At 29.7% G+C, this 19,851-nt stretch overlaps 1 protein-coding gene across 1 annotated transcript; it reads right to left on the minus strand.

Annotated features, from left to right (window-relative positions):
* Window positions 1–510: 510 nt before the first annotated feature.
* On the minus strand, window positions 511–19,420 carry RpL27 (ribosomal protein L27). Its single transcript, XM_075353734.1, has 4 exons — window positions 19,265–19,420; window positions 7,293–7,536; window positions 4,288–4,427; window positions 511–596 (listed from the first exon to the last, which is right to left on the minus strand). The coding sequence occupies exons 2-4, from the start codon at window positions 7,509–7,511 to the stop codon at window positions 545–547; spliced, it is 411 nt and encodes a 136-aa protein (XP_075209849.1). The 5' UTR covers window positions 7,512–7,536; window positions 19,265–19,420; the 3' UTR covers window positions 511–544.
* Window positions 19,421–19,851: the final 431 nt, after the last annotated feature.

Consider the following 19,851-nt stretch of genomic DNA (forward strand, 5'->3'; position numbering starts at 1 on the left):
AAATGTTTGGAAAGAGCACTAATTAAGAAACAAAATTTGTTAATTAAAAAAAAAAGTGGCCAATAAAACTAAATCTCTAAAAGATTTATCAGTAAAAAAATATTAAGGCTCAGTTTATCGTATTCACCTAAAACACAATAAAAACTTGAATTAAGTAACCAAACAATATTTTGTGATTATACGTACATTCACTCATTTTAGAGACTAAGCTAAAACATACACATACATAGAGAAGACCAATAGCCTTATTTTTTGCACTACTGAACGTGAAAAATCTCACAACAATGAAGAAAAATTACTGATACGTCAGGTAAATTACTGATGTAAATAATGTATTCATTTCTTTTTTAATGGAATCTTTAACATAATACATACTTTATCATACACCAGCCCTTATTTCAATTGCAAGTAACTTCTTATATTAATACATTAACATCCGAACAAGAAGCTCAATGGTGGTGCATGCGGGATGATAATGTAAAAAATGAACAAAAAATAGTAACACAGAAATATAAACATTAATATTTATTTTTTATCAGTACATTTAAAATCTTAACTTCTGGAAGAGCCATTTGTTTTTTCCAGCTTCCTTGTACCTAAAAAAAAAAAAAACACAAAATTGTATAATAAAAAGTGTAAAAATTTGTTTGAGAGAGAAAGTATGAAACAACAGACAGCATCATTCACTCTACACTAACCCTGCTTAGCTATTTTTATGTAAGAAAAATACTATGACAGCTATCAATCAACAATCTTGGATGGTCACATTTTGTTGTTGTTTTTTAAGCAAATATAAAAGTAACATCAATCATTTAAAAAGGGGAAAAATTTTTGGATCTGTGATGATAATCTGATCATTTTTTCTCAATTACTTACTGTCCTTTGCCAAATGCTGCCTGGAATTAACATACTCATTCAACCCCAAAATAAAATATTTACTTTTTGAAACCCTTTGTTATTATAGAACATAGATTTATTTTTTCATCAGTGAAACATAATTAGAATTATTCCCTTTATTAATGTAAAAGAAAACCAGCCAACATACATGTTTCTAAACAGCAGTATGAAAGTAAAATCAATTTCACAACCAATTCTTAACTTTTATCCCCTCACTAAAGAGTTTTCTTAATCATAATGTTCATATTTCACATTTATTTTAATGCTAGCCACCCATCTCAACTTTGCCCATGCTATATGGTTACTTGTGTTTCCCGTAGCAATCAATCAACCAATGAAAAGCCTACAACCACTCTTTTCAACCACTGACCAATCATACAATGGTATTGCATAACCTATTGGTTGTTTTTCTTAACTTTGTTTCATTTTTTTATTTTGATTTTAATCAGATTTAGTAGTTAGCAAGCAGGGGTTTATTTAAAAATACACCGGATACGTAAATAAGTTTTTACATTACACTCTTTTTGTTAATTATGTTGGATTCTGAAGAAATATCTTTAACATCGATCAATATTACAGAATAGTTAGAAACTTATGACTAATAACCCCTATTGCTAAAGAAATCAAAAAAGGTTTATGAAAAATTATATGATTGGAAATTACCAAACAATGTAAACTTGTTGTGGAAAACATGAGGCACGATTTTAAAGTAAGTACCATTTTAAAATTAAAAAAACAACACTATTCTTAATCATTTTATTTTTATGTGATAGCCTGTACTTTAATCTACTTTTCTACATAATTGTCACCAATATTAAGGCATTTGACATACCATGCAACCAGCTTTTGAACACAGTGGTCACAGAAGTCTGCCGCCTGACTTAATAACCACTGCAACATGGTCACAATTTTCAATAAATTTAAGCGTTTGGTCACAATTTCATAGACAACACTTCTTGAAACTTGAGGAAACTCTTCAGATAGCGAAGAAACCATGAAGCGTCTGTTCTGTCTCACTTTTTCATCACCTTTCTACACCAAATCTTCGGTAATGACAGGAGGTCGTCCATTCTGTTCCTCATCAAGAACATTAGGCGGACATCTTTAAAAGCTCTAACCCATTTTTGTACCATTCCATTGCTCATGTTTTCTCCATACACTTCACTGATCCGACAGTAAATTTCAGCCGCTTTCACGCCTTTAGCACTAAGAAAACTAATCACACCAAGTATTTCATAGTCGGCGGGATTCTCGATCAGCAGAGGCATTTTAGATACAAACAAACGTAAATACAGTCAAATGTTTCCATAATGGTGTCTGTGGCTTGCCAACAGATGCAGGTATACAGTGCAGATGGTATGGAATGTCGACGGCAGCATAGCAGCGACGGAATTTCAAAACAGTACTTACTTTAAAACATACCTTGTACATAGCTTGTTTATTTTGAAGAATTTTCTAAAAAAAAGTAAATGAATTCAAAATTTCTTTGGATGCATTATTCGATAATAAATGCTACTCTAAACTTGAAACATGCAACAGACATGACAAGTATGCTAACCTGCATTTTTTTAAAAGAAAATCAGAAGACTACAAGAGGTAAAATTTAAAACATTTTCGTCTGAAGAAATAAAAAATTCTAAATGAAATGCCTGATGACCAGTTTCTTTTGACAGTAGTAAGTAATTTAATGAGAAACATTTTAAACAAAGCCTAAACGGGACACATTCAACACTTCTGTTATTTTGAAAGCACTGTATTTTATACAGAATTTAATTACTTAATTTACATACACGGGTAATGAATTATAACGCATTTTAAATCTCTACGCTAAAATTCTATTCATTTAGGCTGTAGTTCTCTAGTGGAATCATAGTGGAGGTTTTCATTGTTTTACAATATAAAGTTTGTTTTATGTAATACCAGTAGTCAAGTTGTCTGAATGGTTAAGACAAGACACTGGACCACCGTCACCCGGCTCCACAATGTCGGCTGGGGTCAGAAGCTGAATTATGAATTCAGCTGAACATTTTTTTTAACGTAATATTTCATTTTTTTGATTTAATAGATACTTATTAAATATTCATAATTTTTATTACATATATTTCTTCTAACCTGGGAATTTCACCAAATATTTGAATAAAATTATTGTTTTAAAGTAATACTGATTTTTGGAATAATGGGAGCTTGTTGAAAACAAGAAATGCAGAACGTAAAATTTAATGATGTAAAGGATTTTGGGTTAGCACTTCTATTTACTGTACTGAATACAAAAAAATAAAAAGCCGCAATCATTCACTGTAACAAGGATTTATTACAACACATGTACTTAAAATTTAAGTCCTAAGGAATGTAAAAATTATTTTTTTTAAACTACGCAAAAGGAAAAGCACTGTGCAGAATGTTGGCATTAACAAAACTGGAAATATGGGTAAACAAATAGCTACGTATCTTAATCTTTCAGATACATACATAGATCACTGTTTTCCAAAGAAGCTCTGCAACTCTGTTACTTGATGCTAGAGTAATTTTGACTTTTTAGCAATATGGGGGATGATGGAAATCTACCGAAGTTGCTGAAATGTACGTAGACTAGTCAACCAAAAATAAAATTGAAATATCAAATAAAATATTGGGCTGTCAAAAAAAAAAAAACAATAACTTGGAAGTCAATAGTAGTAGTCTACATCAATTATTACAAAAGGATTATTTCCACAAATAAGTTTTAGCAATTGTACAAATTTACAAGAGTCAAGTCAATCCTAACATGCTACAGCAGTGTACATTACAGTATTATATGTAAGAAATAAAGAAATTATATTAAATTTTATATTTTTTTAAAAAATTAAATAAACATTTTATAAACATTCTAACTATCAGCAATTTACCTATCAATCCCTAATATTTTCTCAGCCATAGAAAAAATTCAGTACGCAACTATCTACCATGGCCATTAATGCACTCTTGTGAATCTTGCAGAGGCTTGTTGTAGTTTACTTCGCATTTGTGCATCAATGGCTATTATTACAGACTCATTGCATAATGTACTAACTTACACACTTAAAGAGTTCCACAGAATGTACCCATAAATATAAAATTTGGAGTTTGAGGTATGTCTTCATCCATAAAAAAAAAAAATAAATAAGTATCTAAGTCTGTGATTTAAGATTCAGCAGAGCAATTTAAAACAATACAATTGAAAATTAAAAATTTTATTATGTATTTAGTTTTTTTTTAAGCCATTTATCCTCAAATAAAACAACGATCACAATATCAGAGTGCTACCACAAGTTCTATTTCTAGAATGCTTGTTATTATAATGATATTTTATCACTTTTAAAATACAGTCTTTTTAACACAAAACTAAAAAATCATTAACATTATCACACTTACTTTTCCTCAAATTTACACCTGATTTGAAAACGCAACTTCTTCTTTTTCATTGGATCCTTTAAATCCTTGTGAGTAACCTTAAATTCCGTTGGAATTTCAAATGTATAACGAGTTGGCATTAAATGGTTATAATTTATTACCTGTAAATCAAGTAAACAAAAAAAAATTCAGACAAATTTCATTTTTTTTTTTTAAATTCAGACAGCAACTAGAAATTTTTGCTGTACTGAAAAACAAGCAATAAATTTATATGGAATTTAATATGGAAGTACACAAATTTTATAGAAAAATAAAAAAACATAATTTTTTCAAATGAAATACGAAGTGGTCCAGAAAGTAACTTACATTTGTGTCTAGTGTGAAGATGGGTGGGGGATAGAGCCAACATCTTGGCATGAAAAAATTTCTACACTCTGTACACATCAAGCTGTCATAGCGTGTGGACTGTGATTTTTCTACTTTGTTCATTGTGAATTATTGGAATGTACGCTTCAATAGAAAAACCTGTAAGTTGTGAGGTGCATTCAGTGATTAAGTTTTTACTGGCAAAAAACCAACTGAATTTCACTGGCAACTTTGTGAGATGGAATGAGTGAAGGTGGAGTGAGGCAGTGGTACATTCAGTTTAAAAATGGCCACATCAATGTTCATGATGAGGACCACAGTGGTCAGCCTAGACTTGACTGATGAATTGACAATGAAAATAAACACTAAAATTCATGAAATTGCCATACTACAATTACTGAACTCTTGCTTCATTTCCCCCAAATTTCACAAAGTTTACTGCATGAAATTGTTTCAGGGAAGCTTGGTTATCACAAGTTTTGTGCAAGATGGGCACAAAAAATCTAAGGCAACAGATTTCTAGAGAATGAATTGAAAAGCTTGTGCATCGTTATAAGTGCCTCAATTTAAATGGCAACTATGTTGAAAAATAGTTTAAGATTGTTCCTTTTAAACAATAAGGGCCATTATAAAAGTACACTTTCCTACCTTTTTAACATAAAACAAATTAACTTAAACAACAATAAAAATAAGAAAATATATCCTCACTCAACAGTATACTTCAGAAATTTAAATAAATACTGACATCACCTAAAATACCAACAACCAAGGCAGAAAGTGCTACATATTAAATGATCTGGATGCTTTTTTTTCTATACCTTTAGCCAAGTTTCAACCTGAATGAATATCAGTCAAGAATTACGAATACTATGGTGATGTATATTTATTGAATTTAAAAAAAATGTAAGTATTTGAAATAAGTTTAACAATGGATTAAACTTTGTGCAAAATTTAAGTAAAGCTATTGAATATTTTTATGTTTAAAATTGCACATAGCAAAAATTACTTATCAAAAACTGTGTCCAAATGCCATAAAATTAAGATAAGAGTCTGTAAAGAACTATGAGCAAACAGCAGGACTTCCTAATACCTCTGAAACAAATAAATCAATAGAACAAACCAATTTAAAACTTTTTGACTGAAAAAGAAATGTTTAAATATCAATTTCACATAAAGGATTTGTGAGATTTTAGTAAGATAAGAAAAAGCAGAAACTGCACACATATTTGTTAACACCAGAACATAAAATTTAGATGGTCGATCACTATAGAAATTTATCAATTTATCAATTGGTAAAAGTTTAACAGAGATGATCAAAGTTGTGCTTCATGTATGAAACAAAATATTGAAGCACAACTTGGCTGAGTTCAAAGAAACCAAATTCGCATTTAAGCGAGAATATAAAAAACTATAATGAAAACTATGGTAATTGTATTTTTTTATACAAAGTTATATTATCACGAATTAATGCCAAAAAATAAGACCAGGAGAGCAGAATATGTCCAAATGCACAAACATGGTTTGGGGGAAATTTCATGGAAATTTTTACCAGTTATGAAAAATAGAAATAACAATTGATGTTGTCTTCACATCTTTTTTTAAAATTATTAACTATAATAACTGTTCTTTTAACAAGTTTTGAAAAGAAATATTCATCCTATTGTATTGGGCACAATGAGAACACAAGTAGCAACGTCGTTCCTGGTGAGTGATGACTCATAGACTCAAATTGTGACAGCCAAGGAATGCATTGCTAATAAGACGACACAATGTGGTCACCAGTATGTGCATGCGTGTGAGTGCGCCTCATCTCCTCGTTACCTGCACTATTCGTTTAGTTGCTTTGGTGTAGGCAATAGTGTTTCTTTTTTTTTTTATTAGTTGGCTTGCTGCAAACATATAGTTTTTTTTTAATAGTAAGTAGTTAAATGACTTTTATTAATGTTAAGTGATATACACAATATACAGTATAGCAAGAATAAAATATTGTAATTGTACATTAACTAAATATGTTGACATTTAAAAGTAAGCAAGATTTGTATTCTAGTAATTAGCTAATCTTTTTTTAACATGTCTTAGAATAAGCCTCATTTACTTTTTCAGTGCCTTCTTCAGTGCTCATCTTACCTTGAAGCCATCACAATACAGCCAATATTAGACTATAGTGTGTGTTGAGTTGTGATTATTAATGTATTTGTTGTTCATAAGATAATTTTTTGATTAAATTAAGTGTCTGCAATCCATGTATTTTTCATCACATAAAATAAATTTGTCAGTAAAATGTAATAAACCCTCATCTTATTTTTGGAAAAATTTTCTAACTGAAAAAATAGTGTTTGGGGAAAATTACAGGGGTCTGAACATTTCCTGATCACCTGTTACTAACCACCTACATTCACTGTTTTAGGTATAAGTTTATAGAAAATATTCCAGACATGTTTCATAAAGGGATATTCAACTATATATTAGTCTATATTTGTCTGATGCTCTTTTTTTTTGAACTACTGAACCCTATAATTTAAAGTTAAATGATTTCAACTGTAAAAGTTAATTTTTTATGTATGATTTCTGACCAATTTCAGATCTCAGAATCAATCCAACCACCATGGTTTTTTAATATCAATAAATTGACAATCTATAAACATTACAAACAAACTTACCTTGAGGAAAGGCTTTATCTTAGACCTCTTCTGGATCTTCTTTTTTCCCATCCTCTTGTGCACTTTTCGTGGGTACCTATCAATACCAGCAAGAAGAGCATGGCCATATTGCTTATCAGCATTACCATCATCACAGTTCTTTATGATAACAGCTTTTCTACCTGCGTACCGGCCACTAAGTACCAGCACAACCTTACCTGCTTTCATTATCTTACCCATATTGATTAGGTGCTATGTATCCAACCTGCCAAACAATAAATTTGTATTCATCAAACAATTTTCTAAATATAAGTACATGCAAAAACAAAAATACGAGGTGCTCCATTTAAATTGAAACACTTCTATATATCTCATATACACTACACATTTTAGGAAAACATATTTCCCATAAAAGTTTTTCCATTTCAAGGGGGAAATACGTTCACAACCTATGTTGTCCTTGATATGGTCAAATAAAGGTATTTTCAAGGTCAACTTAATTTTTTTAAATGGGAACCTATATTTTTTTTGTGGAATTGAATTCTTTGTAAAAAAAACTAAAATTTCATTTCAGACATTTTTCTAAAATTGATAGTTTTTTCAGTTATTCATCTTCAAAAATGCTGTAGGCCTATAAACTGGTGCTTTTAGTTTCATTAGGTCTGGCCCAGCTGATGTTTAATTTTAAATTAAAGAAAATTAAATTTTAAATAAAAAACAATCCTAACAATAATAATAAGAAAAGTTAAGCATGTAAACATCAGCAAACTTTTTAAAATAGCCTAAAAGTGAAATTCAAGTTGTAAATAGCATTTGTCTAACTGAATGTATTATCAATTTCTCCAATTAATTTATTACTTTGTTACTCGCCAACCATTAATAAATAATTAAATTATTTGGTTTTTATTTACTGGAAATTATGGAACAATTTACAATTGGAGAAGAAACTGAAGTAATTTTGCTTTAAAGAGAATGACACTGAAATGTAGATCAGACAGTAGCTTTGTATATGCTCTACGATTCCCCAGTAGAAATATTCGAAGTCGTTCTTCTGTGTACAGGATTTTAAAACGGTTTAGTGATACTGGAAGTAGAGGGGCCAAAAATGGGAACCGTCAAAATACTTTAACAGCAAAAAACAATGAAATAGCAATGGCTGCGGCAGTCATTGTAGATCCTCATGTTAGTTCAACAAGAATTGCACATGACTCCAGGATATCAAAAACCCAATTATCTGATGTTAAACCAAAGCCAATTATCAAATTATCTGATAAAAACCAATTTCAGGTGTTTTAATATTCAACACCTGAAATTCATCCGTACCATATTTCACTTAATTAAAGAGTAGAATTTTGTCTATGGGTGCTGGATAACGTACAGGCAGATCAAAATTTTTTCTTAATGTTCTATTTTCCGAATCAGGTTTTATTTAACATGGAGCAGTAAACTGACAATATTCATTATTGGGTAGTGCAAAATCCATGGTGGCTAGCTAAGGGAAGTAGAACATCAACGTCCAAGGACTGTCAATGTTTGGTGCAGAATCATAGGCTGTTCAATAATCGGACCGCATTTTTTCTATGGAAATTTGAATGAAGAGAAATATGCAAATTTTCTAGAAAATCAGTTGCCTTTACTGCTTGATGAACTACTCTTGGAGAAGAGAAAAAGACATGGTTTCATCATGATTGCTCTTCTGCACATTATTCAATTATCACCAGAGTAATTTTGAACTATGAATACAATGATCGTTGGATTGGTTAAGCTGGTCCAGTTCATTCGCCTGCTCGTTACCCCAATATTACTACAGTACTTTTTTTATATGAGATATCAGGTGACAAACTATTAAATGTTCATGGGCCATTTTTAAAACTTACTGAAAAATGCATATATAATCGTTATAGTGAATCTTTAGTTGATAATATATACAAATGTAAAAAATTAAAAATAATACATGTTTAATACCAATAAATAACAAAAAAATTGATAATGTATACTTATATATATATACACACACACACTGATAACATTTGTGGGATTATAAAATAAAATGTAATGACTGTGACCATATTTATGTAAGAAAAACTACTAGATCTTTCAAAACTAGATTTTCTGAACACTTTAGATATTATATTAATGGAAAACTGGGTTTCTCTAATCTTTTTGATCTTATCAATAATAAGCATTCAATATCTGATATTCAAACAAATTTGGAACTATTAGAGATCAAAATATTAAAAATGACTGCAAATAATAGGGGTTTAGACATTTTAGAGAGATTATATTATATATAAATATAAGGGTAGATTTAATTTGATACAGAGTATGAGGATGACATGATTATAAAAGCAGCAGTAGATGGCAGCACTTATCAGACATTTCTTTAATTCTATCTATTTCAAATCTGTACAGTAATGTAACATTGGCTGGCCAGATCACACGTATATTTATTCTATTTTAAACTATTTATTTATTAAATTAATTTTTAATTTTAATATTTTTGTCAACTGACGTCATATTTCTATATATCTAATTTTTTATTTTAAATGTTTTAATTTTAACTTAATTTTTAACTTTAAATTACTGATTTTTATAATTTATATTTAAAGAAATTTTAAGTTTTTATTGTATTTTATAAAAAAGATCAAAAAATGTATTATTCTTGATAATCTTTATGTGTATTATGTAATTTGACATGAACAAGTTAAAAAAATGGATTACTAGTATAGAGGAATGATTCTTAAAACAACTGACTTTAGAAAAATCATTTTATTTTTATATATATATATATATATGCTTAAAACTTTACAAAAGGTCTAATTAGACAAACAGGAAATGCCAAACTCATAGCAATCTTAAAACTAATGAAAATTATCAACCTGTAATATTATGCAGCAATGCTTTAAAATAAATTTCCTGTTTTGGCAGCAGGTTTGATAGTAATAAAAGAAATCATTAAATATGATGAGTACATTTTTTAATCAACAGATTGCACAATATGAGATCAAATATAAAAATATTAATTCAACTAAGCTATAATCATAAAGCATAATATTCATTTCTAATTATTCCACAGAAAAAAAAATGTAGATAAATATTGAGTATACTGAATTATACCACCCCCAGTGCCATTTTCTATTGTTGTTTTCCACTCTTCATGCTTATTTTATTACTGTGTTGGAAATTTCACTTCATAGTAATTAGAATATTTATTTCTTGCAATTATTTTTGGTGTTCCATTTTATCATTTTGAAACGGTGCAGTTGAATAATTTCATTAGTATTACAGATTTGTAAAAATACACACAAATGTAACTGAATATCTACAAGGGTACAATCAATATCATTCATTGTTCTAGAAAAATCAAAATAGATATAACATGAATTAATAATTTCAGATGTTGATAATGAAATTACTTTGAAGTTAATGTGCATTAAATTATTTTATTAGAATTGTTAACTTTGCCATTCAATAAAATTCTCCTGTTTATATACTATTAGTCTGTTGAGTTAACATTTGTCACACTTGAAAGTATTAATTAGGAATACATCACACAACCATCAATTGACGTAAATATCTTAGAGAAGTTTGTACATTCAAACACTGAAAGCTTAACTACTGATCCAGGAATGACTGTTGAAGTTTTTCAACAGTTATTGTATATTGTTTATTGTGTATTCGATGTGGTACATATGCTACATCTGAGCAAGAGTGTTTGGTGGCATTTGTTACTGATCAGAAGAATTTTAGTTAAACTCCACTATATGCCATTTAGTTTTGTAAGTCTCCACTAGATGGCATTAGTTGTCTAGAAACAATTCATGGTTTTCTAATCAAAAGAACATTTATCATGTTATTACAGAACCATTGTATTGCATATAATTCGTGCATGTAATGTTAATTACACAGGCGTTAGTTAAACTTTATTACTTAAATTTAATCTCACAAAGTGAGTGTTAAGTTTGGTTGGCTTATGTTGAAATTGAACGAAGTTCAGTAGACAAGATGCATTAGCTAACCAAACTTAATGTAATGAATGCTCACTTTATTCGCTAACCGTATATATCTAATTAACATTAAATACAGAAATTATATAAAATTTGTATATAAGTAATTTATAACATTAGTTTACTATTAACAATAAATAAAGTGGGACACTAAGAGAGTAAATGGGATGGTGCTATTTTAGACCACAGGATGATGGTAGGCTGCATGCTAAAGTAGCGCCAAAAATATTAAAGTTATTTTTAGGTTAAGTTAATTTCATGTACTAAACTTCATATAATATCAACATTATCCAACTTAATGCTCACTTCACATGCTAACCTTGTCTAATAAACATTAAATACAAAAATTATATTGCTTAAGTAAAATCTGCTGTTTAAAAAAAAGATAACAAAAGTGATAATTAAACTAAATACAAAATAGTATTGAATTAAAACAGCGATACTTAAAATGTTAGTGAATTAATGGGAAAAAATCAAGTTAAGTTTAAAATTAATTTTACTGGGTAAAATAATGATGAATCGCTAATTATGCTTGAATTACAGTAATAAAATATGAAAATGAAACTGTACTATCAACTAACAAACCACATTGTTACTAAACAACTAATGCCATCTAATGGCTAATGGAGACTTACAAAACAGATGTGATCTAGACATAGTAAAATGTACGCCAGCATGTAACAGAGTTTAACCATATTCTTTCTAGTTGCGGTCAATAAACGTTTGAGAATTTAATGCCAATAATTATTGAAAAATGATATCCAGTACCAATTTAAGATACATGTCAATGCATACAATGTGATCAGAAATACAGTATGAAAAGAGGCTTTTTAGAAAACAAACTGATTCATTCAAATATTTTGTTATTGAGGTACATTCATGTGATGGAAAAAATAACCTACAGGCACAAACTTTTTTTTTTCAAAAAAGACACGGTGGCTTTTTCACTGCCTAATAACTAAAACAGAAATGTAAATGGCATAATCATATGGAATAATACATATATTCATAATATTTTTACTTTTTTTTTTAAATGACAGGGTGTAACCAAAAAACCTTAAAAACAGGTTTTTTTTATTTTTCATACAATTATTTAAAAAGTTACTAATTTTCACTTTCTATCGATGATAAAAACAAGTCTTTTTTTCTGCAAAGGAAATTTTAATTATTCACTACTACAAGTAAGATAGACTACACAACTGGCTATAAAAATATGCTTAACTGGATAATAGAAATATGCTTGTCATTCAAATTATTAAATGGAGATAAATAAGGGTAATTTTAGAGTAATTAACTCAGCGTCAAATAATGGGCAGGCAGGAGTAGGTTTCGTGATGAACAAGAAGATAGGGAGGAGAGTGGAGTATTTCAAGACGCATAGCGATAGAATCATTGTATAATAAGGATAAAATCAAAACCTAAACTGACAACGATTGTTAACGTCTATATGCCTACAAGCGCCCATGATGATGATGATGATGAGGTAGAGTGTGTATACAAAGAGATTGATGAAGCAATTAAACACGTAAAAGGAGATGAAAATTTAATAATAGTTGGAGATTGGAATGCAAGCATTGGGAAAGGCAAGGAAGGAAATATAGTGGGTGAATACGGGCTGGGCAAAAGGAATGAAAGAGGGGACTGACTTAATAGAGTTTTGCACGAAATATAATTTAGTAATTGCCAACACCCAATTTAAAAATCATAATAGAAGAATATACACTTGGAAAAAGCCAGGCGATACTAAAAGGTATCAGATAGATTAAATCATGGTTAAGCAAAGATTTAGAAATCAACTCGTCGACTGCAAAACTTACCCTGGAGCAGACATTGATAGCGACCATAATTTGGTGATAATAAAATGTAGATTGGGGTTTAAAAACCTGAAGAAAAGGTGTCAGATGAATCGGTGGAATTTAGAGAAGCTTGAGGAAGAGAAGGTAAAGAAGATTTTCGAGGAGGACATCGCAAGAGGTCTGAGTAAAAAAGATAAGGTAGAAAATGTAGAAGAATGGGAGAATGTTAAAAAGGAAATTCGTAAATCAGCAGAAGCAAACTTAGGCGGAATAAAGAGAACTGGTAGAAAACCTTGGGTTTCAGACGATATATTGCAGCTGATGGATGAACGTAGAGAATATAAGAATGCTAGTGATGAAGAAAGTAAAAGGAACTATCGGCAATTAAGAAATGCTATAAACAGGAAGTGCAAACTGGCGAAAGAAGAGAGGATTAAAGAAAAGTGTTGAAAAGTGGAAAGAGAAATGAACATTGGTAAAAGAGACGGAGCATACAGGAAAATTAAGGAAAATTTTGGGGTACATAAATTAAAATCTAATAATGTGTTAAACAAAGATGGTACACCAATATATAATACGAAAGGTAAAGTCGATAGATGGGTGGAATATATTGAAGAGTTATACGGAGAAAATGAATTAGAAAATGGTGTTATAGAGGAAGAAGAGGAAGTTGAGGAGGATGAAATGGGAGAAACAATACTGAGATCTGAATTTACGAGAGCATTAAAAGATTTAAATGGCAGAAAGGCCCCTGGAATAGACGGAATACCTGTAGAATTACTGCGCAGTGCAGGTGAGGAAGCGACTGATAGATTATACAAAAAATTATACAAACTGGTGTGTAATATTTATGAAAAAGGGGAATTTCCATCAAGACTTCAAAAAAAGTGTTATAGTAATGATACCAAAGAAAGCAGGGGCAGATAAATGTGAAGAATACAGAACAATTAGTTTAACTAGTCATGCATCAAAAATCTTAACTAGAATTCTATACAGAAGAATTGAGAGGAGAGTGGAGGAACTGTTACGAGAAGACCAATTTGGTTTCAGGAAAAGTATAGGGACAAGGGAAGCAATTTTAGGCTTCAGATTAATAGTAGAAGGAAGATTAAAGAAAAACAAACCGACATACTTGGCGTTTATAGACCTAAAAAAGGCATTCGATAACGTAGACTGGAATAAAATGTTCAGCATTTTAAAAAAATTAGGGTTCAAATACAGAGATAGAAGAACAATTGCTAACATGTACAGCAACCAAACAGCAAAAGTAACAATCGAAGAACATAAGAAAGAAGCCGTAATAAGAAAGGGAGTCAGACAAGGATGTTTCCTATCTCCGTTACTTTTTAATCTTTACATGGAACTAGCAGTTAATGATGTTAAAGAACAATTTAGATTCGGAGTAACAGTACAAGGTGAAAAGATAAAGATGCTACGATTTGCTGATGATATAGTAATTCTAGCCGAGAGTAAAAAGGACTTCGAAGAAACAATGAACGGCATAGATGAAGTCCTACGCAAGAACTATCGCATGAAAATAAACAAGAAGAAAACAAAAGTTATGAAATGCAGTAGAAATAACAAAGATGGACCGCTGAATGTAAAAATAGGAGGAGAAAAGATTAAGGAGGTAGAAGAATTTTGTTATTTGGGAAGTAGAATTACTAAAGATGGACGAAGCAGGAGCGATATAAAATGCCGAATAGCACAAGCGAAACGAGCCTTCAGTAAGAAATATAATTTGTTTACATCAAAAATTAATTTAAATGTCAGGAAAAGATTTTTGAATGTGTATGTTTGGAGTGTCGCTTTATATGGAAGTGAAACTTGGACGATCGAGTATCTGAGAAGAAAAGATTAGAAGCTTTTGAAATGCGGTGCCATAGGAGAATGTTAAAAATCAGATGGGTGGATAAAGTGACAAATGAAGAGGTATTGCGGCAAATAGATGAAGAAAGAAGCATTTGGAAAAATATAGTTAAAAGAAGAGACAGACTTATAGGCCACATACTAAGGCATCCTGGAATAGTCGCTTTAATATTGGAAGGACAGGTAGAAGGGAAAAATTGTGTAGGCAGGCCACGTTTGGAATATGTAAAACAAATTGTCAGGGATGTAGGATGTAGAGGGTATACTGAAATGAAACGACTAGCACTAGATAGGGAATCTTGGAGAGCTGCATCAAACCAGTCAAATGACTGAAGACAAAAAAAAAATAACTTTCACTGTGATGTTCACTAAGAGGGCATTTCTAAGGGAAGAATGATTAAAAATTTAAATATAATTTTAAATAATTAAAAATTTCTAAGGGAAGATCTGTACAATAAAAGAAAGGGTTATTTACAATAAAAAATAAAATAAAATACTTTTGCATCAATTGACTACTAGGATCTAAAAAATCTGGGGTTGTTTCATATGCAACAATTATATACACATATAAAGCTATTATATATTATTTATGTAGTACTCGCTTTGTGTATATATATATATATATCAAATAAAATTTACCGTAATATATATATATATTAGTTAAATTAATCAATCAGGTGATTATGCATAATTACCGGTGAATTTGATTAATTACCTCCAATGTTTGAGAATAACATGTATATGTTAAATGGATGGGGTTAGCGAGAAAAGTGAACTTAGGTTTTGTTGAAATACATATGACTTGTCAGTACAGAGAATTAACATCTAACCAACGCTCGCTAACCTCAACTAATTAACAGCAATGTTTTGATATAAATAATAAATTTAGTTATGAACGTAAAAACAAATATATGGGTGCTGGTTAAAGCACAAGTACCAGATGAAGTTATGAGTTTAGCAAATGTTTTCTTTTCTATTCAGTCTGTTAGCAACTTTTTGAACGTTACTCTGTATTTATATATCATAATTTCTTTCTTAATTACTTTTTGTTAAGAGTTTATTTAATGTGTGTGAAAACAAAATCCTAGCTGGAAGTTGTGGATTTATTATTCTGGCCTAATATAATTTTCCGACTGGTTTTTTAGTATTTTCATGGATTACATTAATAATCACAAATATTGTATTAATTTCAATTTTAATGCAACTTTTCTTACAAAAAATTTATAAAATAGGTAAAATATGAAATCTCCAAAATAATATTTTGTAGTTCTATCTTATTTATATTCTATTAAAATCTTTGTTGAACAATTTATAACAAAAACTGTATTAAATATCAACACAAATATTTAAAAAAGCTGATAGAAAGATGTGATAGTTACATGACATTAACAATTTACAAGAAACATGTCCATGTGTTATGTTGTATTCACGGAGATATACATTCTCAGATCTTGCATGGTTTTCTAGTATTAAACAAGAATTATTTTAGAAGGGGATAAATCCTTTTTTTAAATAATACATTTATTGATAATATAATAACTTATTAAGAAATTGTTGGCAAACATTAACCACATTTACACTATGGCTATTGTTCACCAACTTAACAACCTTTATATTAACTTGTGTACAAAAAAAAAAGATTCAAAAGCCTAAATAAACCACTGGACCAATCGTTAACCTTGAGAAAATGTGATTAATTGCATTTTGTTTCATCCTTCCAGGGCCAATACTTTTTTTGTTATGATTTTTTTTCTATAAACCCTTACAATCACAAAAATAGGTGTGCACACCGTAACAAAAATGGCCACCAAAGGTAGCTTTAATTAAAAAAAAAAAAAAAAAATAGTTTTAAGGTCCTGAAACATGTAGAAAAAAGTGGGTAAGTTTCAATTTTCTTTGAATTGGTCAAACAATTAGCTATTTTTTTTTTTCGGGGGATACTTCAAACGGATTGACCCTTCTTCAATGTGTTGTTCATCTTCCTGTTCCTCAGTCTCGTTTTCTTAGAATTCAATATTTTCTTTTGAATAACTCATTGTAAAATTGTAGAAATTGTCTCATTGTAGAAATTCCAACTGATTTGCATATTTATAAAGTTAAATTATTTTTGAGGATTGTCAAAGTTTTTTTTATCAGTTTTTTAATAGATATTCTGTAATTGTCTCTAATATTATTCCAAAAGGCCTTACATGATGACCCTAAAAATAAATTAGTCTTCAATTTATGAATCTACTGAAGTAAATTTAAATAAAATTTTGTTTGTTTTAGATACCTAGCTACCGGTGATTCTTTACAATAATATGATTTACTTACCACATGGGCCATTGTACAGTGCAAAAAATTGTAATGGAAACTTGGAAAACATAACAGAGTATTTCTTAAGTGAAATGCTGCTGCAACCTTCAGAAGAAATGTGGAAAATTATTGCTGAAAACACAATTTGGAATTTCCCCTACTGTTTGGGTGCAATAGTTGGTAAACACTTTGCAATTAATTCAAGCTCCTCCAAATAGCAGTTCACTATTTTTTAATTATAAGAAAATATTTCTGTTGTTTTATTGGCACTTGTTGATAAATTATAATTTAAATAAAATTACAATTTCACAGTTGATTGTGCATATGGCAAGAGTAGCAATGGTAGCATTTTTGCAAAATCTAGTCTGGGGAAAGCACTTCATAAAAACACTTTATCTGTACCACATCATGTTCCACTGCCAGATACAGATACTGAGCTCCTTATGTGATAGTACATGATGACACATTCCCTCTAAAAACCTATTTGATGCACCCATATCCAGGAAAGGAATTGAATCATCTAAGTGCATCTTTAACTATAGTTTAAGTACAGCTTGGAGGACTGTTGAAAACTCTGCATTATCACCCAAAAATTTAGAATACTTATGAGACAAATCCAGGCCAAACTGGAAAATGTAGATTGCATAATATTGATAATTTTCATTATACATAATTTTATAAGAGAATTCAAATGCAAACATGAATGATATTCCACAAGAAAAGGCACTTAAAAAATCTACCTTTGCAGGGGTGGAAATGCAATTACTTTAATCAAAAATTAAACGCATGACATGGCAAGACAAAAAAAATTAAAGAAATGCTTATTTACTTATATTTACTACAGTGCATACTTCCTATACACTAATTTGTAATATACATAACAAATATACATATAACAAAAAAATGCCTCTAGTTTCAATTCATTACCTATGTCATTACAAATATTTTTAAAACAAGTGTCCATATATTTTTTATGTGACAAATCATACAGTTCTGGAAAATTCCATACCAACTCTATTAGTTTTCATCAATTCTATTTGTTTCAAACAACTTCCAACAATAGAATCACATCAGTTTGACAGTGAACGTTAACAAAAACATCATTGTTGTCGACCGGTATTTAAAAATTACGTAAGACAACACAGCATGGTAAAAAACACGTCACTTTATCACACTTGACTGGACAGGTCAGTTTGAAATAAGTTTTTTTTTTTTTTTAAACAGTGATGGTAAACCAACACGGCACTGATGTGTGTAAATAGATCCTAAAGTCACAATATTGTAACATTATCATTGTCAATATTAATGCTCCGGCAAATGTACACACTCAGTCAAAAGTAAAGAAATACCTGCATTACTTTATCTGTCTTAAGAGTTACTCATACCAAAGCAATCTGTGGTCGTCTGTAATGGGGATTTTTTTTAAATTGAATTCTATAAGCTGGCACTTGGAAAATTCTTCAGATGACCTACTCACCTAAATTAATGTAATAGTGCTGCTTTACCCAATTACCTAAATCGATTTGAAACCAAATTGAACTGCTTATAATTTTTTTTTATCTTAGTTTTTTATCTAAGTTTCACACAAATATGGGCGAAACCTTGACATAACACCCACTCTTTAAAACCTAAATGCAAAAAAAAATACTTCCCTGAAAAAAGGACTGTTGCTACTACAATATAAATAACTTCTTACGTTGCACGGTAACATATCTACAATACCAGATTTATTTCAAAATATAACAAACCCCGAGTTGACAAATTATGTGTAATAAATTTTTTTTTTTAATGTCTTCCTATTACCTTTAATAACACAAAACAGTTGTATTTGATTAATAATAATTTTACTTCGAAGAATAAGCACGTTTTCTAACCTTAAGTGTATCAAACTTAAAAATATCCAGAAAATAAAAATTATACTTTAAAATAGTAACTTTGCTTTACTATTGCTGTCTACTTTCGTATATTATGAAAATTACAAATTAACTCGTAATCATTAATACTTATGTAAAACAAATGTACTTACACCTTCGCAGCAATTCACTTCTTCACCATAAAGGAAGTTGCCACCTAGATTGGTAACTGTGGACTTTCCTGTGACGAATATAAAAAAAGAGTAAAATCGAAACTCTTTAAAAAATATAAGCGACAATTTTAATTATTTTCCTTCTTATTGTATAAATAAGGATATACAGATTATCATTATTTTACAACCTAACGGTATAGTCAAGAATTGTGATTTAATTTTCAATTGACGTGCGTGGTTGTGTGTAATATATATATATATATATATATATATATATATATATATATATATATATATAATTTAAAAAATTTAAGAAGTTTCAATTCAGATATATAACACAAGGAATTTCAGCTTTGACGTATTTGAAGCATTTATTTTAGAGTAACTGTTAGGTAAAATATTAAACCTTTACAAAATTATTTTTCCATTCAGAAAGCGATATTGTAATGAGTGGGTAGCTATCCAATCGTAGCAAGAATGCTCCAGTAAATTGGAATAAAAGACGGTAAAAGATGAGAAACTCTTACAGTACATTGTCTATTTTGCAGCAGGCACGTCTTTTATTACACCCGTTTTCAAATTCCAAA

This window comes from Lycorma delicatula, chromosome 1, assembly GCF_047948215.1.
Source record: "Lycorma delicatula isolate Av1 chromosome 1, ASM4794821v1, whole genome shotgun sequence".
Classification (NCBI taxonomy): domain Eukaryota; kingdom Metazoa; phylum Arthropoda; class Insecta; order Hemiptera; family Fulgoridae; genus Lycorma; species Lycorma delicatula.

Excerpts from the sequence above, each read along its gene's own strand:
- RpL27 (XM_075353734.1), bottom strand. The coding sequence starts at position 7,511 with ATGGGTAAGATAATGAAAGCAGGTAAGGTTGTGCTGGTACTTAGTGGC. Across the intron at positions 4,428-7,292 it reads AGATAAAGCCTTTCCTCAAG|GTAATAAATTATAACCATTT; the intron begins GTAAGTTTGTTT and ends CTTGATTTACAG. Across the intron at positions 597-4,287 it reads AGGTGTAAATTTGAGGAAAA|GTACAAGGAAGCTGGAAAAA; the intron begins GTAAGTGTGATA and ends TTTTTTTTTTAG.